Raw genomic sequence first — 23,798 nt, forward strand, 5'->3', positions numbered from 1 at the left:
GATCCAGTAGGTTAGGATCGGCAGGTGGGGGAAGTGTCCGGCGTCTGGCAAACATCTTTTGGGCAAAGTCAGAAAAGGCTCTGTAGGCGATTTCATCCTCCAGTAGGTAATGCTTCTGATTTGTAGGTATAAAATAAGTTGGGTGATAAGTAGACCACAGAGATCCTCGTATAACTCGCAGTCGTACATAAGATGGTGCTAGGACTCCAGGGAGCCGCAGGCACATCTTGGGTTATCAATAATTCCCAGTATATTTAGTTTTCAGTGGATTTCTCCGTGCCCTGTGAGGAGTTAGGTCGTATATAAGCCTGAGGAGAACCTGAGGAAATGTAGTGTGTACACTTGGCAGGAACTTTTGTGTAATTTCTTCCTTTGTGGAATCTGTCCAGCGTTGTTGCCAGCTGGTCATCAGATGGGTTTGTAGTCTCCTTCTCTCCATGGATCAGTTATTGGCAGGATCTCTGATAAAATTCATGAATGTAGTGCTGGTCCCACGGTTCAGATGGTAGAACATACCCACACGGGGAAACTTCTATGTCTAAGGGATAGAGCCCCCGTAATCACCTGAAGCGCATGAGTTTACACCGTGTTACAGGTACGTGTTATGGTCAAAGGGATCGGTCTTTGGATTATGTCCAGTCTTCTCCGGTTCACTGCTGTTGAGGGTTTACGGTACCAGGCACCTGAGGCATATATGATGACCGGAATGAATATTGCCTTGTAGAAAAGCGCAAGGGTGCGCCTCCTCACTCCCCAGTCCCGACGAGGGACCCAGGCGACCATTGTTGTGTGTTTTTTTTATTTTTGCAAGGATGTTCTTAAGATGAGGGACAAATGATAGGTTTCTATCCAGGATGACGCCTAGGTATTTCAACTGTTTTCAGCCTGATCGTCCTGTCATAAATTTTTATTTGTGGTGGTCTTGTCGGAGTTAGATAGCCTTTTAATAATATGTACTGGGTTTTGGTCGGAAAGATGATTAATTTGTGCTTCTCAGCCCATATCAGGAGGGTTCCTAGAGCTCTGTTAGCGAGGTTCTCCACCTGAGCCCTGGAGTTGGCGGCGAGGATCAAAGCGAGATCATCCGCATAGGCCTGCGAATGGATGTTTCCAAAGTCCAAGCGAAGAAACTCGTCGAGGACGCAATTCCAAAAAAGTGGACTAAGCACAGAGACCTGCGGACAGCCACGATAAATTTGGCATTCCACCCTGCAGTAGGGGGCTTGTTCTGTGATTTTTCCGTTATTCAGATAGCTCCGGAGGCAGGCGAAGAGGTTACCTGGCAGGTTCGCTTTTCTCAGTCGTGCGAGGACGCTCGGCCACCATAAGGTGTCCAACGCCCCCGCGAAATCGACCGAGATGACCAAAAGCTATTTCTGATCGCACTTTTCGGCCAGGCCTAGGATATTCTCCAATGCGTGGACGGTGGAACCAAACCAATTGGTTTGGTGCATGGAATTGCGCCCGGGTGTAGTGTGCCTCAGTTCTTTCTCTAAACATCTGTTTCATCACCTTGATCAGGACAGAGTGGAGTGCAATCGGACGATAGGAGTCCGGTAGGTGTTCGGTTTTGATGGGTTTTTTTAATGACAGAGTAGACGCAGCGAGATTATACATTGGTTTATCCGGATGCCTCCTAGAGAATTATCAGTGGTTTCGGTCCGGTGTACTATCTAGCGGCCGGCCTGCGAAAAGCGTTTTAGAGCTGTACTCTCGAAATATAAGGAAGACTGTATCTCGCTTGATGGCCATCATAATCTCAAAAGACATCAGCCATACGTCGTGATGGAAGAGACGGGGATTTCCGAGGAAATCCCAGACTTGAAGTCTCAAATAAGCAAAGTGGAGGAATTTTACTGGTTAATGAGAGTCACATACTTCCTAGTTTTGAATGGTGACACGGGGAGGATTCTTCTGTGTTATGTGGACACTACACCTGGATCCCTTCTTACGTTGGTTGACACATGGGTGCTCGCCTCCAATATATTAGTTGCAGTCTTTCAAGACTTGCACATATGGGAGGGGGATATGGCCAGGGTTGCTAACAGTTCCAACATCTTGAAAGTGTAAGCAGATGATCTGGTTGTTGCAAAACAACCTGATTTCACCGAAATTAGGTCTACTTGACTCATGAGTGAGTCAAGCGGACCGATTGTAACCGTATGCAATTTTGAAGTTGCTGATGCGATAGAACCTAACTACAGTATAGAACAAATAATTTCATACAACCCTCGTTCGAGGCCAACTTACTCTGGTATGGCGTGAAATATTCCATAAGGTTCCAGCTGGACGGAGCTTATGGACTTTTCACCTATCAAACCCATAAGGTGGGGAAGACGATGGTTACAGGCCATTATATTGTATTAAAAAAGCAAATAAAGATGCACCTGTATAAATGTCGCAAGTTTATATTGGTTAAGACAAGTAATAGTTATACAGTATTAGTTAAACAGATAATACTAGTTTAATACATTGCTAATTTTTATTTATTTATTTATTTTTTTGCAATGAAAGTTCAGTAAACAGTTTTGACAAATATTATATAAATATAAAAATTCAACGATCAATTTATGGTCAGACGTAGAATATCAGATTTAAGAAATTTGTTTGTAAATATAGACAGCTCATGAACTTCTTTTATATATCTAAACAGACCTAGTAATGGAGGACGATACTGCATTGGGGAAAGGAAGAGGTTTCGCTCGTGTAGCATTGAGGCAAGTATATCTCTGGGCAATTATCCTTGACAAAGAATAGTGGCTATTCAATTTTAATTTTATGTTTATTCTTATGTAAATCATGGCGATAGCTGGGATAATTTATTTAATAATATTACGTATATAACGAGACTCTTTGTAGGTGTATCTTAAGCATTAAGTTAGTAGTAAGATGGAAGTCTGTTATTGAGGACTCAAAAAGATTTACTTCAACTTGAATTGTTAATAATATACAAGGGATTACATGAAACTTTAAGGCATAAAGTAACAGACAGAAATGAATTACAGTATTTAAACTGAAAATGCTAATAAAAATTACAAAATGAGCATTGTTATATGTCAAACAGCATTCTATGACGTGCGTTGAGTGTGAAAAAAAAAAAAAAAAAAAAAACTGTTTTGAGAGAGGAAAAAAAAAAAAAAAAAGACTAGTTTAAAATAAAACACAGTGTGAAATATTACACTTCAACTGAGAACTACTATAATTACAATATAGTAATATAATTATTACATATAAATTACGATGCCCATTTTTGTAATGCTACGGGAATCCCAATAAGTAAAAACAAAAAATGGCAAAAATATTAAACTGATTAAAAAAGGCGAAAGAAAAATAGTAGTAACGCCCAGCGCTGCTGAAATAATTAATTTAAAATTTTGCTGGTTACAGAGATGCCGGGTCCACCGGAACCATCTGAATAAGCCGAGGTCGAAACTGTGACACATCCCACATAAAATAAACAGAATAGGAGAACGGAAGTATAGAACCCCTGAAATCTTTAGTAGCTTCTTTATTTGATTCAGAATTGTCCTCGGTTATTGTCTTTTTTTTTTGCTTTCTAAATTTAATATATCTCTTCATGGTCTCTACACTTCCGTCCTCTTATGTATCTTCACAGTTGTGTGTGTGTCTGTGTGTGCGCGCGCGCGCATGCTGTATACGAGAAAGAGAGAATACAATCATCATTAATATTACTCAATCCATTTAAAGCCTTAAGAAAAAAATAGATGATTTTTCTTAAGGCTTTAAAATTTTTAATCAGGTCTCGTGGGAAGACCTGATTAAACATTTTAATCAGGTCTCCCCAGAGTTTATAATTTCCAAGAGCTGCAGAAGCAGAATAGCGTTGCAGAACTGAAGTCTTTGGTTAAGAGTACCCATTGGTGTTCTTGACGAATCTGGCTGCTCTTCTCTGCACCTGCTGCAAGAGATCCGCATCTTTCTTAAAATGAGGCTTCCAGACATGTATGCGATACTCAAGATGCGGCCTAACGACTGCCTTATAACATGGGCTAATCACCTCCTTGTCCCTGCTGGTAAAGTTCCTGTATATTATTGATAGAACCCTATGGGCTGTTCTAGCTGTCTGTTTATACTGCTCAGAGAATTATCAGATTGTACAATTACCATTAGGTCTCTTTCGCTTTCTACCACCTTGAACGTGGTGCCACCGAATTGGTACACGTATAATAATAATAATAAAATTCTTTATTCATAGAAATGTAGGACACGATTCCCACTACGGGAAACCAGAGGAATCTCACAATTAACTGTACACATTATATTCAGTACATAGAAAATTACGTGGGTCCACAAATTCATAAAATACACAGAAAGTGCTAACAGATTACATACAGCTTACATTGCATGATATAGTCTTTATACAGAGCTTACATTGCATTATATAGTTATTATACAGAGCTTATATTGCATTATATAGATTTTGCAGTCATTATATACAAGCTGCAACACATTAAGACAGTCTGGTCTGGACACTTTCACTGGGAGTTATTCCGCTGACAATTGCAGGAATGCTGACTGCACTTCACTATGGATTTGAGCTTTTCTTCTCTTTAGGCAGAATCTCTGGACCACACATCCAAATCAATGTTTGCGGACTTTGCGTTTCTTCTTCAAGTTCTCGCCCACAGGTAGGTTCAGGGCTCCACTCGTGCTTTCCCCTTTTAATTCCTGCATAATTTCCTCTTCCCATCCAATCCATCATTAAAATTCGCCTTCTCCCAACAGCTCTCTTCTCACCCAGCTTCTCCTTTATCACTTTCTTCAGCATGCTTTCTCTTCTGAAAACTTGTCCTATAAAGTTCTTTTGTCTTCTTCTTAGTTCTTTTACTAAAGTTCTCTCTTCTCCTAATTTCCTTAAAACTTCTTCATTACTCACTCTGTCCACCCATTTCACCCTTTCCATTCTCCTACACAAGCACATCTTTAAAGCTTCTAGCCGTCTGATCTCCTCTCTTTCCAGTGTCAATGTCTCTGAGCCATAAAGTACAACAGTCCATATTAATGTTTTTACCATTTGCTTTCTTAATTCCTTCTTGAAACTTCTCAATAGTTCTTTTCTATTACTAAATGCCTCTTTGCCCATTGCAATTCTTGTTTTTATTTCCTCCAGGCTTTTCCCATTTTCTGTCATTATGCTTCCCAAGTATCTGTATTGTCCATCTGTTCCAATCTTATTCCATTTAACGTTACATTGATTTTTCTTCCTGGCCTAACTGACGGTAAACTTTGCGTTTGCCGATGTTAAACCTCAACTGTCTTCTCAAAGCAACTGCCTAATTTTTTTGGTGTTGCATAATATAGCTTGATTCCTATCATTAACCATCTTACCAACCTTTTGTTTCATCAGCACACTTAGACAATAAGTTTGATATACCTTCGTCAATATCATTAATAAATACCGTAAATAGTAAGGGATCCAGCACTGAACCCTGAGATTCCACTAATAACATCAGTGGAGTCCCCTCTGTATGTATGTTTACTTACAGTTATATATAACTGTAAATAAAGAATGGAAAGAAATGGAGTGAAAAATAAAAATATTAGGTAATATGGATCAGGGCCACTGCTTAGGCAAATTACCCCTAAGACCATAATGTATAAATACAGTAGACTTTCAGAATAGCGGCACCTTCGGGGATTCAAGGTGCCGTTATTTCGATTTTTCCGTTATCTAGAAAGTTTTATTTTTAATATATTTAATGCAGAATAATGAGGCTAAATGAGAAACAGAGATATTAATAATGCAATTTTATTAATTGCACATAAAAAACATAAACATATTGACGATCCAATGTTATATTCTGCCATTAATACACTCCTGCTTATGCCCCACGTTCCCGTTCTATTTTTTTTAATTATATCAAGTTTCGTCTTCGCGGTAGCACAGTGGTATCGTCACCGTCCTCCCTACACCGGTGAAAAAGGCCCGGGTTCGAATCTCACGAGGACACGAGGAACCTTTATGGGCTTTTTTCACACTGTGGCTGAGTTAGTCTGTCTCAGGCGTAGATGGCAAGGTTTTTCCACCAGTAACTGGGGTTTTTTCGTCCAGCAAAACAGGCAAATCGACCATAGAACATACGCAATTTACAGACACAAATACGGGTAAATATATTTAATTACGAGCAACCCTAAAATAATAATTTTTTTTTTTAACCCGTCAGTCTTCACAAATATAGTACTTTACTTTGTATTTTATGTCCTGTTTGTCATTTATATTAGACAATATCTTAAACTGAAACGGATTTTCGAAATTGGTGCTGCAAAAAGAAAAAAAGCAAAGCATTAAGAAGAAATGATTACACAGCTTCCAAAAGTTACAACCTTCTTTACTAAAACAGGTTTCGATCCAGTTACCGCAACCAACAGTAATGATTGTCCTTCAGCTTCAAAGAAAAAAACTCCATCGACGGGTTTCATTAACGTGGTGATGGAGCATAGTTTCCAGTAGCTCTTTTAATACATAGGGTAATGAATGCGACAAAGAGAGACCCAGAAAAAAATTAAAACAAAATTTAAACTGAATAGGAGCACATCTGGAAATTCGCCCGGGGGACCCGAGAGTACTTAAAACAACCCTGGTCGTCATGCAAATCGAAGCAACTGCAGGTGAACTACAGCGCGTGCACAGGTCGGGACACGGTATAAAAAACACCTGATACTGAGCTCCGTTAATCAGTGCTACTCTTGTTCTTCGCCTGGGAAAGACATCGGACTTAAGCGAGTTTGACAAAGGCCAAATTGTAATGGCCAGACGACTGGGTCAGCGCATATCCGAAACGGCACGGCTGGTGGGATGCTCACGGTCAGCCGTCGTTAGTACCTACAGAAAGTGGTCCGAGGAGGGAAAACCCATGAACGGCCGGCGAGATGGTGGACGACCACGGCTCATAGATGATCGAGGTGAGCGAAGGCTCTTCTGGATGGTACGTGGCAACAGAAAGGCGACTGTGCCGCAACTTGCCGGTAATTGGAATGCTGGTGACTGAAGTAATGTGTTACAACACACAGTACATCGAATCCTGGTGAAAATGGGGGCTGCGTAGCCAAAGGCTGCTCCGAGTGCCCATGCTAATCAAGGTTAACCAGCGACAGCGCCTACAATGGGCACGCGAGCATCGAAATTGGACCTTGAGTGATTGGAAGAAGGTCATCTGGTCCGATGAATCACGCTTCCTGTTGCACCATGTGGACGGCCGGGTACGTGTGCGTTGCTTACCTGGGGAAGTGATGGCGCCTGGATGCACCGTGGGACGAAAACAAGCCGGTTGCGGTGTCATGCTTTGGGCGATGTTCTGCTGGGATACTCTGGGTCCAATTATCCATGTGCCGGGCTCTCTGACGTCTACCACCTACCTAAACATCATTGCTGACCAGGTACACCCTTTAATGGCAAGACTTCCAGGTGTCACTCTGGTCCCCAAATTCCCCAGACATCAATCCCATCGAATATCTGTGGTTTGTGTTGGAACAGCAACTCTAATCTGCGGCGTCTCAACCACGGATCTGCTGGTTACGTGTTGGTACCAGTAGCCGAGTGGTCAGGATCGGGAGTGCAGTAGCACACGCTCTTTGAGTAGACCGAGGTTCAAGCCCCTGACTGCTGAATACGGTCGATCTGCCAACCCGCACTGGACCAGCGTGGCAGATTATGGTCCATTTCCCTCAGCATGAATTGTTGAGGAGGCTTCCATCCTGCAGTGGGTTGATAATGGCTGCACTTTAACTTTTTTTTACCAGATACCACAAGACACATTTAGAAATAAAATAAAATAAATAAATAAATCTTGTAGCGTCCATGCCTCGTGGAGGACCAACATCATATTAGGTAGGTGGTCATAATGTTTTGGCTAATCGATGTATATGAATTAACCTTCAGGGTATCCTAATGTAATAGTTTGGATTATATCGAGTTTTTCATTAAGCTTTAATGTTGTTCTTCTGTTCTTCTCAGTATGAGGTTTATTAACTTTAAGGAGCCATAGTGAGGGTTTTTTTAATTTAAAATGAATATAAAACAGCGATATAATCCGTGATATCAGTACAGAATTCACTTTCAAAATGGCGAACATAAACAAATATAATAATCGCGTGACTTGTTTTCTTTTTTCGGCGCTGCAAGACATCTGCTCTGTATGTAAACATCCGATCTCAATGTGCCGTTAGCTCGATTGCTCCATTCTTTGGGGTACCGTTATTTCGACGGTCTACTGTAGCGATATATTGAAAGTGTAAACGAGAAGATTGTTGCTATCGAATCTACGGTATACACAAGTAGGTAGTAAGTTAGAAATCAAGAATTAAAAGAAATGAAGTAACACAACTATAAAAAAAAAACAAAAAAAAAACTAGAAGAAATGAGGTAAAAATGAAATAAAATAGAATAAAGTAAAAGCAACTAAAATAATATAAAATAAGATACACATTTCCGTATGACTCATAATTTCTATGTCTTTGTCAGAGGTCATCCACTGAAATGATGAGAAAGAAGGCAATATGTAGGCCTCTGTTTCTGATATGGTCTCACAAGACGTGTTCCTGAGCATACAGGTCATGCTGGAAACAGAGGCCCACATATTGTCCTCTTTTTCGTAATTTCAGTGGATGACCTCTGGCGAAGACATTGAAATTATGAGTTATACGGCAATATGTTATCTTATTTTGTTTTATATTATTTTAGTTGCTTTCCCTTTATTCTATTTTATTCCGTTATTACCTCATTTCTTAATTATATCTTCTAGTTCTTTATAGTTGTGTGTTACCCCCTCTCTCTCCCTATAGATATAGACAGGTCCGACGAGAGGGGGGAGGAAGCCGAGACAAATTCCCGGGGAACGTGCAGCCTGAAGGGCCCGGGTCTGGATTCTTTTTTTTTTTTTTTTTACAAATCACTATCCAATTTTATTATTTGTGATTTTGTTGCATAATTTCTTTAATCTCTTTGTCGGTAATCGTAATACGTAGTAATACTTGTAATAACAGTGTTTATAGGTTCGGGCCCCAAACCCGATATGACTGCACACTTTGTTTATGTATTTTGGCTGTTATCAGTATTTTCGGCCCCTTTGTGGCGTTTCTGTCGATAGCTTGCGCGCTGCGTGCACATATTGCACAAGCCACCCATTACGTTGAATTCGTGCGTGTTAGTTGAGTCAGTCACTCAACTAACAAACTAAGGTAGTGCAATTTTGTTTTATTTTATGTCGGTGAACGCATATCCTCGTCACTCGTGTCGTGAATGAAATTGTTGAAAGTATATTTTCTTTTTCTATCTGATTTTCATATTTTTGTCAAAGGTAAACTTATAAATATGCGCTATTATAATTTTTATTAAAATTATTTTCATAATATATTTTAAACCTTTATTTATATATTTTACATTGTAAAAATATATATAATATATAAATATATAATATATAAATATATTATATATTTAAAATATTTAATATATTTATATATTATATATTTTAAACCTTGGTTCTGTGTTTGTTCTTGTTCAACCCTTCATTATGAATTACCATCATTCATTATGAATTACCACCGAAGCACGGTCTTACAAGCTCGAAATACTACCTCGACATCGAAGTGGCAAATCTTTCTAGTCTTCTGACAGATTTGAAAAAGATTAGGAAGAGTTGGGAGGTAATCCTAAACGAATGCAAGCTCGTAGCTATAAATTTAAGTATGCAGGCTGAATTACCAGATCGACGACAAAGGAAGAGGAAAAGAAATGCTGAAGAATGGACAATAACACCAACTGAAGTATTCAAGCTTAATATTCTTTTAGACAGTGTTATTGGTAACATGACAACTCGATTTGATGCAGCGATAGAAATAAACAGTGTGCCGTGATTTTTCAAAAGTAATAGAGTTATTTACAAGTTGTAAGGCTCGCAAAGCACCTTTGCGATTTAGTCTAAATCCGAGACTCAAGCTGTGATTTTTTGACTTTGTCAGCTGGTATATAGCATGATAGTTTATCAAGATTAACCTTATTATACGAGTGGAAATTCTTTGTTAACAACTATTATTTTGTATTTACCCAATATTGTATCACTATTATTCGATTTTCGTATTATTATATTACAGAAAAAATTAAGAACAATTTCTATCTACACGCAGGTTTTTTTTTTTTTTTTTTCTGTCATCGGGCCCGGAATTATTGTTTTCCCGGGGCCCGGACCAGCTCTCGGCGGCCCTGTAATCCAAACTTCTTTGTTTTTAATCCGACATTTCTAGAATATGTGGTTTGAATTCACATGGTTTTTCTGTATATGTGAAATTCAAAATTCTGTTCATCAATTAAAGTAAAAGATAAACTAAGGCGCATTTAGGGCTAGAGCCTCAAGCTGCGAACAAATTTAGACTATGTATATAAAGTGCTTAGCATCATAATACACAGCCATTTCTGTATAAACAGAAAATTTTTAAGGTGGCATCGTTTTAGGTTATATCTCATATTGTGAATACCTTCACAACGAGTTGCCATGATATTGCACTACTTCGAATAAGTAACGCTTCACCTAAGGAGAAGACTAGTGTTACTTATTCTCAGATAGGTACCACCACCCAGACAGCACTGTTTCAGGGCTATTTGATGTATGTATGTGAATATCTACTCGAATATCCACTTGTCCCTATTAGACTTAGAAAAGCAAAAAAGGTAGAGGGAAAGTTATAGTAGGAGTGGAAGAGGAAAAGAAACAGTTGTAGAAGAATGAAAGGGACAGTAACTCCTTCAACTCACACCACTCATAAACTCCTCGAATAGGCAACGCTTCCCCAGTGGAGAAGGCTGTTGTTACCTATTCTCGGAAACTCCGGACATCATCAAGCTCCCCCTAGCAGCACTGTTTCAGGGCTATTTGGCCCTTCGTCAGTGAGTGGGTAGGTACCCAAGTGATGCAATGATGGCAAAAACAGTTATGAAGTATAACTCCACAATATGAGAGATGCCTGATGGTGTATGATGTATTTAGACTAAGGCGCATTTAGGGCTAGAGCCTCAAGCTGCGAACAAATTTAGACTATGTATATAAAGTGCTTAGCATCATAATACACAGCCATTTCTGTATAAACAGAAAATTTTTAAGGTGGCATCGTTTTGGCAACTCGTTGTGAAGGTATTCACAATATGAGATATAACCTAAAACGATGCCACCTTAAAAATTTTCTGTTTATACAGAAATGGCTGTGTATTATGATGCTAAGCACTTTATATACATAGTCTAAATTTGTTCGCAGCTTGAGGCTCTAGCCCTAAATGCGCCTTAGTCTAAATACATCATACACCATCAGGCATCTCTCATATTGTGGAGTTATACTTCATAACTGTTTTTGCCATCATTGCATCACTTGGGTACCTACCCACTCACTGACGAAGGGCCAAATAGCCCTGAAACAGTGCTGCTGGGGGGAGCTCGATGATGTCCGGAGTTTCCGAGAATAGGTAACAACAGCCTTCTCCACTGGGGAAGCGTTGCCTATTCGAGGAGTTTATGAGTTTTTGAGTGGTGTGAGTTGAAGGAGTTACTGTCCCTTTCATTCTTCTACACTGTTTCTTTTCCTCTTCCACTCCTACTATAACTTTCCCTCTACCTTTTTTGCTTTTCTAAGTCTAATAGGGACAAGTGGATATTCGAGTAGATATTCACATACATACATCAAATAGCCCTGAAACAGTGCTGCTAGGGGGAGCTTGATGATGTCCGGAGTTTCCGAGAATAGGTAACAACAGCCTTCTCCACTGGGGAAGCGTTGCCTATTCGAGGAGTTTATGAGTTTTTGAGTGGTGTGAGTTGAAGGAGTTACTGTCCCTTTCATTCTTCTACACTGTTTCTTTTCCTCTTCCACTCCTACTATAACTTTCCCTCTACCTTTTTTGCTTTTCTAAGTCTAATAGGGACAAGTGGATATTCGAGTAGATATTCACATACATACATCAAATAGCCCTGAAACAGTGCTGTCTGGGTGGTGGTACCTATCTGAGAATAAGTAACACTAGTCTTCTCCTTAGGTGAAGCGTTACTTATTCGAAGTAGTGCAATATCATGGCAACTCGTTGTGAAGGTATTCACAATATGAGATATAACCTAAAACGATGCCATCTTAAAAATTTTCTGTTTATACAGAAATGGCTGTGTATTATGATGCTAAGCACTTTATATACATAGTAAAAGATAAATTAATATATATCTTTTACTTTAATTTTACTTTTACTTTAAAAAAATCAAGATATATATATATATATATATATATATATATATCTTGATTTTTTTACTTGAATAGTTTTTGTGATAATAACAAACTATATATAGAGAAAATTCTTTTGTAGTAGATTAATATATCGTTATACATAACCATTTCACGTTGACTTGTGGTGCCATCTAATGGTACAGGTAAGAAATGAAAGGTTTATATCGGATCGATATAAAGGAATTTTCTGTGAATACGGTAAAAAAATAAAGAACTGTGAAAGTTGTATTGTACATATCCAAATAAAAGAAGATTTATTAATAATTTCGGAGCAGCAGCTGATCTTCCGTTTTTTTTTTTTTTTTTTTTTAAATTTTATTGAAAGGAAGGAACGTTCTCTACTTAAATCTAAAGTCGATTATCGCGGAAGTGGGTGGGAGGACGTGAAGCTGTTTCTGCCAAATGATGTAATCTTTTGCTTCTTTAACCAGAAAATTAAAATTTTCGGCTGAATGTCAGTCACAGTGTTTCCCATTTAGTAAAATAGTGGTTTTTGTTTATTTGTTTAGCATTTGTGGCTATAATGCTCCAAGTCAAAAAAAAAAAAAAAATATATATATATATATATAAAAATATATATAGTGGTTACAAATACTGTACAAATATGCCGAATGAAATAAAAAAAGGCAAAAAGATCAAAGTGAATACAAGGACTTAATGAATATTGAAACTGACCTTGAAAGAGTGTCAGCTGATGCGCGGTATAGGAAGCAAATCGCATTGTGGTTCGCTCAGGCTACTGTTGCCTAATTACTGCTCTGAACGCATAGCCATTCCATCATCAAATCACGATCATTAAGAAGATATGCAGCATATTGACTCATGTGAATTGGTGTGTGTAAACATTATTACAGTAGACTGTCGAAATAACGGCACCCCAAATAACGGACCATTCGAGCTAACGGCCCATTGAGATCGGATGTTTACATACAACGCAGATGTTTTGCAGTTCCGAAAAAAGAAAACGGCAAGTCACATGATTACTGTATTTGTTTACGTTCGCTATTTTGAAAGTGAAATCTGTACTGATATTATTATTATTATAATTATTATTATTATTAATAGCTACATGGTGCAAGGAAGCCTGAGGCTTATGCTGCACCAGCCAAAAAAAAAAAAAAAAAAATCCTGAGTTACCCTGAGAGAGAGAGAGAGAGTCGAAGGGAATCACCAAGAAATATAAATAAATAATAAAATAAATAAAATAAAATTTAAAAAAATAATAATAAATAAAAAATAAAAATAAATAAATAAATAAATAAAATTAAAAAAAAAAAAAAAAAAAAAAGGAAGAAAGCACTTAATTTTGTCTGCAGGCCGAGGAAAATTTCGTTTCTTGAGGATTTGAGTTTATGTATTATTAAAGGAGATCTAACCAGCTATGCATCAGCAGGACCGTTGTGCTGCATCCTGTTGAGATCTGTCGACACTGAACGCCTTCAAAGAAATACGCCTTAAGCGAAAGTCTGAAGATTCTGAAATGACTCCGAGCTTTGAAGCAGAGACGACTCCTGTCCTGATTGAAAATTAGTAAGTGCTTGAAGAGGAAGTCTGAGATCGTCATACAGGGAGCAATGAAACAAGATGTGATCCCAACTATCTGGCGATCCACACGAACAGAGATCTGTTTGTGATAAACTGAACCTAAGAAGACTCTGGTTCATCGATCCATGTCCTGTCAACAGGTACGACGTGAATATGTCCATACAGAACCACAATCGAACACGTTTATCAAGGAGAAATGAAACTTGTGGTATAAATTTTCTCGTTGTTGCACCAACGGGAGCTGTATCCCATCGAGACTGCCAAATGTTTACTAACTCGTTCCACAGTCTCCTTCTTTCTCTTTTAGCATCATCTTGAAGGTTGATGGTTATTCCAAGAAATTCGGTCTCAATCTGCCTTTTCAGTCTGTATAAAAAGCCTCTATAAGTAACTTGCAAGTCTAAAGGTAATGTTCCGGCTAGTACTTGCAGAGCTTGCGTCGAGACTGTCCTGCATGCCTTAACTAAACACCGCAAAATGGTTCTCTGCAATGAGGCGAGTTTTGTAATGAAGTGTTTGAGCCGTGCCCTGTGAAACCATGCACCGGCAGCATACGTGATTAGAGGGAGGAAAACTGCATTGTAATAAATCCTTAAAGTTTTTCTGGAGAGCCCCCATTCAACACGGGACACCCTAACAATTGCACCAGTAAATCTACGTATTTTAGATGATAAGTTTGTCAAATGAGGAATAAAATTGAGACTGGAATCAATTACCACTCCTAGAACCTTGTACTCTTTAACTATGGGGAGACGAATGTTGTTGATCTTGACCAACGGAGGACGAGTGATATCCAACTTTGATCCAAGAATCATCATCTTTGTTTTTGACAAGCTGATTTTAAGCTTATTGGCCACAGTCCAATCGTAGAGATCCCGGAGAACAAAATTTGCGGTATTTTCAAGATCGGCCCTAGAGTTACCATTTACCAAGATGGTGAGATCGTCTGCATACGCTATTATTTTGACGTTACCGAAAGATCGGGAGAGCCACTGCTGCAGCACCATGTTCCATGTAAAAGGACCCAATATAGAGCCTTGTGGGCACCCTCTAGATACTGATCTTGATACTTGGCTATGTTTAGCCTTGACTATTATGGTTCTATTGGCAAAGTAATTGCGGATTAAAAGGTAAAGGTGGTTGGAGCACCTAGCCGATCGCAGACGCTCCAGGACGCTCTCCCACCAAAGGGAGTCGAAGGCACCCTCGAAGTCGATGAAAACGGCCAGGGTATATTTATGTACCGAGTTTTGAACTGAAGAGACAAAGTCCACAAGAGCATCCTCGCAGGAACGTCCGGGACAGAACCCATATTGACTTCTTGAAAGCAGATCCTGTTCTACCAGTAGGGTATTCAATCTAATGGCCATTAGTCGCTCTAGCAATTTACCCAAGTTAGCCAGCAGAGCGATCGGCCTGTACGATCTAGCCGCTCCAGGAGGCTTATCTGGCTTTCTGATCAACTTAACTAGAGCGACCTTCCAAATTTCCGGAAAAGTTTCTTCCTGAAGGCATCTGTTGAATAAGTTTAGAAGAACGTAAGGTTTTAATTTCAAGACTCTGATGATAAAAATGTTTTCTATAAGATCTAGGCACTTCTGAACATTAACTTTATGGGAGACAGCCTGCAGTTCATCCAACGTAAAAGGTTCGGTGGTTGTTGAGGACACATAAAATTCATTGTCTGATCGGATTTTAGAATGAATAGGTAAGTCTGAGGTAGGATCATCCAACGGAAAAAGAGCATCTAAGATTGCATTTGTAGAATCATGCCAGTTCAGTGTTTCCACGGAGTCTGCCACAATTGAGCCAAATATGTTAGAACTAGAGGTTTTTCCTCTTACAATCTTGTATAGAAGACCCCAAGGGTTAGCATTTCCAGAGGTGTGAACGAAATTCATCCACGTTTCACGCTTTCGAGAGGCAATGGCCTTCACGTAGCTTTTCCTCAATGAAGAATACTGCTGGTAAAAACGATTAACGTCGGCTTGGGGCCAGTCTCTATGCCTTTGGTAGTACCTACGGGCTCGATGAACTTCCCTTCTTAACTGCGATAACTCCTGCGTCCACCATGAGCACGTCTTCTGGTTTACCCTCTTTTTCCTAGAAGACTTATATGACGCTTTTATTATAGCATTTTGAATATAGATCACTTGATGAGAAATAGGTGAGGTTTCAAAAGAAGCAAGTTTCTGTAAGTCAAGGTCCAGAAGAATGGAAGAGTCAAAAGCATTCCAGTCAATGTTTCTGATGGAAAATCTTATTAATTCTGGCTGTGAGAAAGTGTGTGAAGATGGTACGGTAGAAACAGGGGAAAGCATATAATAGATGACTCTATGGTCACAGGTGCACCAGTCCGTATACACGGTCCAGTCAGTAAGCCGCAAATCGAAGTGAGAGTTTGTCATCGTTATATCTATATTAGATTCTCCTACATAACTTGAGAAAGTATGAGGGTGATAGGCTTGTTGTGAATTGAAACACAATGATTAATTATGAACTCCTCCAAGAGAAGGCCACGTGCATCTGTAGAAGAGCTGTGCCAAAAGTTTGATTTTGCGTTGAGAATCATCAAGAAAGAGAAGAACGATGATATCCAGCTCAGGGCCCTGAGTGTGCCAAGCCCATACTCACCAGATGTGAGCCCCTATCACGGATTATACCGCTGTTTTAGATTTATTTTTAATTAAAAATCCGTCGTTATGGTTCCTAAAGTTAATAAACCTCATACAGAGAAGAAAAGGAGAACAATATAAAAGCTTAGTGACAAACTTGATATAATCCATTAATAGCGTCACCCGGAAAGTTATTTCATCTGCCCATGTGTATTGTGTCTGTAAATTGCGCGTTCTCTGGTCGATTTGCCTTAGTTTCTTGGGGGACACTTTGCTATTCACGCCTGAGACCGACTAACTCAGCCACGGAGTGAAAAAAGCTGATAAATGTTCCTCGCGTCATCCGAACCTGGGCCTTTTTCACCAGGTGTCGGGAGGACGGTGACGATACCACTGTGCCACCCGCGCAAACTAAACTTGATATAATAAAGAAAATAGAACAGGGAGTAAGTATGAGTGTATTAATCGCAGAATATAACATTGTATCGTCAACATGTTTATGTGTTTTTTGTGCAATTAATAAAATTTCATTCTTAATCTCTCTATTTTTTTTATTTAGCCTCATTTTTTTTATTAAAAATAAAACTTTCTAGATAACGGAAAAATCGAAATAACGGTACCTTGAATTCCCGAAAGTCCCTTTATTCTGAAATTCTACTGTAGTTTGTAAACTTCTAGTTAATTGTAAAAATTATGCAAACTTTCTAGTGCATGTCAATCCCCTGGCATCTACCGCCGTGAGGGGAATTTTTCTCTTACAAGTGTATATTTATCTTCTTATTTTTGTAGGGCAAATAAAAATTTATTTATTTATTTATTTAGTTTCAAATGAAAAAATTACCGCTGTGGTTCGTCTATAAGAACTCGACTCAACAGAAAATCGGGTATAGTTATTATTTTTTCGTTTGTTTTTTTCGTCTTCATGTACTAACTCGCCTTCTCTGAATGGATTTTCATTGAATTTTATATTTGGGCATTTCAAAAAGAATTGTAGAGCCACCCCAAATTTCATTAAAATCAAACTAATAGAAATCTAACAATTATTATTGTTTTCATCGTCCATTCGCTCTCATGCAACAACTCGTCTTCTAATGGATACATTTTTATGAAATTTTTTTTATTTCCTCTTTAGAACGATTTGTAGAGACTTAACCAAATTTTATTAAAATTGGCCCGAAAAAATCTGGCAAATTATTATTTTTTTATTTTCAAACATATCACATAGGATATATAACCTTTTACTGTAGCTGTAGAACAGGATATTATATTTATTGCCATGTGCTGGTTAGAGGAATGAGAATGAATGAGCAATGTGGCTGGTGCAGAAACGAAATTTTCTTCGTTCACATGTAAGTCTTTGCTTTTTGCTCATTTTTTGTTATAAATCATAAATTATTATTATTTGCTAATGCACCTGAAATGTAACGCACTGCGAACATTTACTGACTTTTTCAGGCCATCAGCAATATTATTATAACCATTATAATAGGAATATTATTAGTATTATGTAATTGATGGATTTTCGTATTTAACAGAAATGAAGATAACTAAAATTAAATTCTGTTTCAGAAAACGCACAATTCATTGTAAGAAACTGGTCTTGGGGCCCCCAGCCCACTTGCCCTGGCAACCCATGTGGCCCTGTGTGATATCTATGAACAAAAAATAAATAATAATTTCCGAATTTCTGTTTGTGCGATTTGAATGAAATTTGTGATGGCTTTATAAATATTTTTTAAGGAGCTAAATATAAAATTTAATAAAAATCCTTCTATTTGGGGTTGAGATTTTTCGTGAGACGGATGGTGAAAACAGTTGAGGCTTCAGGCATTGTGAACACGCCTGCTCTGAAAGATTACTCATTTAAGAAAGATTGAAACAGACGATTATGAAGACAATTTGGTTTCTCCCAGAAACTAGAAATCCTCGAAGGGCTTCTCCACCGGCCTTATGGTTAAATGAGAGCTAGCGATGTTAGAGTGAATGGGTGAAAGATTGTTCACACACGTTCAGTTCATCTCTATATTAGTCATAAATAAACATACTAATAAACTTTTGGTATACTGCCTGTAATAAATTTGATTTTGATTATGGAAATTATAACAAAATATATATACACAGACTATCCATATATATTACTATAACACGTATTACAATTAAGATGGATTACTTCAAATTCATATGATTGCTTGTTTCGATTGAAAATAATTTTTTCTGTTGACTCTTTGCATTTTCGACCGTAGGACTGCCTAAAGGGTGCTGAAGACTTTCGAACACTGCAGTGTGCAGAGTTTAACACGTTAGAATTTCGTGGCAAGCACTATGAGTGGATCCCTTATACAGAAGGTATTTTCAACAGACTTACGCTTTAGTAGATTTTCTTTGTTTTTTTCTTTTTTTATCCAACGCGGTGTATTAGGCACCATCTCGTTTTTTTCTCTATAGAAAACAGTAATTAGTTAAATTAAACCAGCAATGTATTTACTTTTAATTCCGACCTGTACTTTTTATGTTTAGGACAGGTGAAACCTTGTTCATTGTATTGCCAAGCTATTGGTTATAACTTCTACGTAGAAAGAAAAGTCAAGGTGGTGGATGGAACCCGCTGCTTTCCGGACAGCTTAGATATATGCGTTAATGGACAATGCATGGTAAGTATTACATTTAAAAGTTAAATTTAAACCTCCAAGGGCTTATAATTCATTCTGGAGTACTGGTGATTCAGATAAAAAAAAGATTTATGAGTTATTATAGTAGACTGTGTTTTTACATATTTCAAAACACAATTATAACATTCAGTCATCTCGAACAGCTAAAAATGACAGCATGGCTGTAAGAAACAATACTATGAGTCAGAACTGCGAACGATGGTAACCTGATCACATTTCATTTATAATTTTTTTTTTTTTTTGGTAGTTGTTGGCGCATCGGCTTCTGTGGCCATAATGCACCTCCCGAAGTTTTTGCCTTTTACTCTGATCCAAGCCCGAGGCGGGATTCGAACCCGCGACCTTTGGGATGTACGTGCGGGGAGACAGAAAGCTGGAATCACATAGTGTACGAGTGCCCACAATATGAAGACCTCAGAGGGGTACTTATAACAAAAATAAGATACCTACCAAAGGGATTGGAATCCCATTTCATAGATACTGAGGATGAATATAGAGCATTATCCCAGTTCGCACAAGACCTCTTCATCAGGAGAAGGACATTAATCACCATCTACAATGACTGACATCAAGTACTACTATTGAGACACCAGCCAGCACAATGTAAAGGCTGCAACTAAAGATGAGTGACACAAGCACAAGGACGGAGCTTGCCCCATGAGTAAAGAAACTTGAAACAATAGCTGCCAATAGCCATATGGCGATCTGAAGAGGGCACTCTAGCCCCCTTCACCTTTAAACCTACTTCCTTGGGGGGAGGGGGGACATTTTCGTCCTCCTCTCCTCTCCACCCTATATCTTCTACTCTGGTGGGACATGGGCATGTCCCACTGAAAACTGGGGCTACCTACTCTATTGGCCCTATACGCTAGCGAAAGCCCTACCCAAAAACTTAACATATCTAAATTACCTTACGCCCATAACTTGGCCTAGCAAAACTAAGCGATTCTACCCCTACGTCGACGCGTTTCTGTCTTTCTTTTTTTATTTTTTTTAATTTATTTATTTATTTTTATTTATTTTTTTTTTAAGGTCCTAGCCGCCGAAATCTCAGGAAATTAAGTGGCAGGACCTGCCAGAGTGAAACAGACTACTGGGTTCCTGGTCTGCCTCCACGGGGCGTAAGTGGGGCAACGTTGGGCCTCAATAGGGGCCCAGCGGCTAAATGACCAGATGAACAACGGTACAAGGCATCACACATATACAAAGTCCATACACTTTTAAATCTCTGGCTTTTCCAGTCAACTGGTTCACCCACAATGTAAACTACGCGGAGATGGGGGGAACCCCTTGTGCCGTTTGACCCTAAACACACTTACACTTACACTTACACTTACCTTTGGGTTGCCAGGCAGGCAGGCACTTTACCCACGTGGCTAGCCCGGTCAGCTTTCATTTATACAATCCTCTGAAAGATTGTTTCCTTGACTTGGCTCTGCCCATAGACACTTTATCTACGTTTTACTATTTTCTTCAACTCTAAATTAAACAATTTTTAATTCAAATTTATTTTGTCCAATTTATACTTTATCACTCTGTAACCAGTACAGTGGTTACTAGACCCTAGATGGAAGGAAACAACAAACTTCAATTCAACTCAGTTTCCCTCCATTCTATTTATCTTCCCGCTAACAGGCCACCCTATCTAGTTAGTACTGTAATGACTGCATACATCAATTATGCTGAAATGAAATTTACAAACACTAACTTAATACATACCTTAAACACTTAAGTTCAATAATGTTTTTCGTCTTGGAAACGCTTTATTAGCAAAAGTTTTGAACTTCATATAGTTCTCTCTATCGATTAAGATTAATGGTAACTTCGTATTATCATGTCTTCATACAAACAAAAAAGTTTCATTCTCTAGTTCAAATAGCTCTCATAGTGCAGACTTGTTTCTTGCTCTCCACAAGTTTTTTTTTTTTTTGAAAACCCCAAACACGAGAGGTATTAGAACCTATTGTGCTTAGTACCATGCATGGGCTGAAGGTTAAGAAGATGAAAGAAACTTGTTGACATTAGACTTGAATTTCTGTAGATCGTAATTTTCAGGAAATACGCACGATAAAAGGTTTTTCCAGAAAACAAACGAAGTTGAATGAATAAATGAGGAAGAAGAAAAGTTGGTTCTGTGAGTTTGAAGTTGGACAGTAAAAGGATGTTGACTGGTTGCGCCACGTGTTCGGACTGCTTTTGAAGAGAGAGCGGGAATTATAGAAGCAAATTCAGAAAAAAAGTGCCCATGGACGTATCTATAGAAAAGGCATGCAGCAGAAATAAAACGTTTGAGACAGAGCATGGAGGGACTCTGTTGGAGATGAATCATTAATTAACCTGACTTCCCTCTTTTGAATGGAATCTAAAACCCTGAGAGAAGTTTTGGGATCACCGCCCCAGATGTGGAAGCAATAGTTCATGGTAGGGCGGATTCGAGAATTGTACAGATCGAGTAGCTGTTTAGAAGAAAAGTAACGCGAAAGCGAAAGAGAAAACCCAGTTTCTTAGATGCAGAAGAAACAATATTTGTAATGTGCTTATTCCAAGGGAGAGAGATTACAAGGCAGGGTAATCCCCAATAGAGATATATGAACTTGCCTAGAAATCAGAGTGTCATCGAAGATAAGCATAGGAGTAGAAGAATCCTATTTGCGGGATATAAGACAGGTCTGAGTTTTAGAAGGATTGAAATCAATTAAGTTATCTTTGCCCTGCTGGAGAGTCACCTGCAGATCAGCATTTAAGGAATTGGTAGTGGATATTCGAGAAGTTGAAGTACCAAGTCAGAATCGACCTGCCCCAGTCTGAACAGGTTCACTCGAAAACCACAACCAGTAAGAACAGTTTTGCTGTATCCGCAGTCTATCCACTTCTTTTGTTTATTTATGTCCACCTTAGGAAGGAACTGAAATGTGACCGTTCCTTTATCACTTCCTTGCCACCTCATTCCCTAGTAATTTAATCATTTTTAATCATATCAGTATTTATCTGTTGCTGATTTCCGACCATTCATCCCTCACATTCAGTCTGTATAATTCTCTTAACAGGGTATGTGAATCCTCTCTCTATAACCTCAAGGTGATAGGAACCACTCCCGCTAATACAGTTCTCTTTAATTTACGCGAGGGTTACGTTCCAGAAAGTCTCTCACAATTTAAATTCAACCGTAATGTGGATAATCACCAAAAAATGCGATAATAGGCCTATGAGAGTAACACTCGCATCTAGCTAAGTTACCCCTACCGGTACATACCATTCGTTTTCTTTGGTTGGAAGACTGGGCACTCTAAAGAAAATGAAGAGCAACCAAAGAGATTCATTCATCTTTATTGATTTACTTATTTTTATTAGTATTATTATTATTTTTTTTTGTACAGTAAGAAAAAGTATGTTCACTGTAAGCAATATATACAGTACAATACAAACATAATTGAGAGGAAATAGAGAGAGGGATTGGGGTGGAGGGTGGCCTTACGCAGATTGATGAGAGGGATCGTCATGGTCAAATTCCATTCCCTCGGATTTGGACCAGATAAGTGGGGATGTGGATGTTATGCTAACCCGGGAGGTGGATAGTTTCACTTGACTGCTCCCTTGAGCGTTTGAAAAAGGAATCCAGAGTTTGTTGCTTTGCACGTTGTCTCTTCTCACGCAACAACTCATAGTAGCAACCGAGTTCTAGCGTAAATTTACGTGGTATTTTAGAACTTCCTTCAAGATTAGGGTTTTCGTCAGCTATAGATTTAGGCCTCCATAAATCTCTTTCAATATCTCTTTCACTGACAGGCTCGTTCTTCTTTAACTTCTGGGCTTCCGCTCGCTGCTGCAGTGCAAACCTATGCCACGAACTTTGAATACAGTTATGTGGAACTTCACGACATGCAGCATCAATGAATTTTAAAGCATCTTTTATATTGAAGGCTTGTTGTTTGTTGCTTGTTGTTTGTTTGTTTTTTGTTAGTTGTTGGCGCATCGGCTTCTGTGGCCATAATGCACCTCCCAAAGTTTTTGCATTTTACATCCAAGCCCGTGGCGGGATTCGAACCCGCGACCTTTGGGTAAAGGCTTGCTAATATTGTTGCACGCTCATCTGTTCGTGGTGGTCTTGTCAACCAGATCAGCCAGAATGCGCTTTAAATACTGAGCCTTAAAATATTTAATCACATGTTGGTCCATAGGCTGGAGGATTGAGGTTGTATTTGCCAAAAAAAATAAAAAAATAAAAAATAATCTTGAAAATTGGAACAGACATCAACAATACTGGGTGGATGGCTTGTGGCATTATCAAGAAGTAAGATGTTGAACGGAGTTCCTTCTGCCTTGCAGAAGGAACTCCGTTCAACTTCTGATTATCGTCGTAACTGAGATCAAAGATAACTTCTGAAAAGAATTATAGCAGTCATTACTGTAAATGCCAGAAATATTATGCGCAGTATTGTGTTGGGCTCTGTTGTGTTCTGGCATTTGGCCGCAGGGCCCCTTGGTGGGACCCCACGTTGTCTACCGCAAGGAGATAGCCAGGCTGCCCATTGTATATTGTTTTCACTAGTACTTCCTTTTAGGTGTACATTTCCTTTGTACATCATATGCCACGCTCTGTAGAATGCTCCAGTGAAGTCCAGTTCGATCGCCAACACACTTCCCCTCATAATCTTTCACCTTCCACAAAATCTCTTAAGGCATCGTGTGTTCC

General features: G+C 38.7%; 1 protein-coding gene across 1 annotated transcript in view; it reads left to right on the plus strand.

The window, feature by feature from the left end:
* LOC150078967 (A disintegrin and metalloproteinase with thrombospondin motifs 6-like) overlaps positions 1 to 23,798 on the plus strand; it is an 87,161-nt gene that overhangs the window by 53,300 nt on the left and 10,063 nt on the right. The window contains exons 12-14 of the mRNA XM_090382904.1: positions 2,654 to 2,717; positions 18,680 to 18,782; positions 18,954 to 19,087. Of these exons, the coding sequence (XP_090239030.1) occupies positions 2,654 to 2,717; positions 18,680 to 18,782; positions 18,954 to 19,087 (301 nt within the window). The remainder of the gene's footprint in view (positions 1 to 2,653; positions 2,718 to 18,679; positions 18,783 to 18,953; positions 19,088 to 23,798) is intronic.

Source organism: Mastigoproctus giganteus, chromosome 10 (assembly GCF_048544385.1).
Source record: "Mastigoproctus giganteus isolate SK-2022 chromosome 10, ASM4854438v1, whole genome shotgun sequence".
NCBI lineage: Eukaryota > Metazoa > Arthropoda > Arachnida > Uropygi > Thelyphonidae > Mastigoproctus > Mastigoproctus giganteus.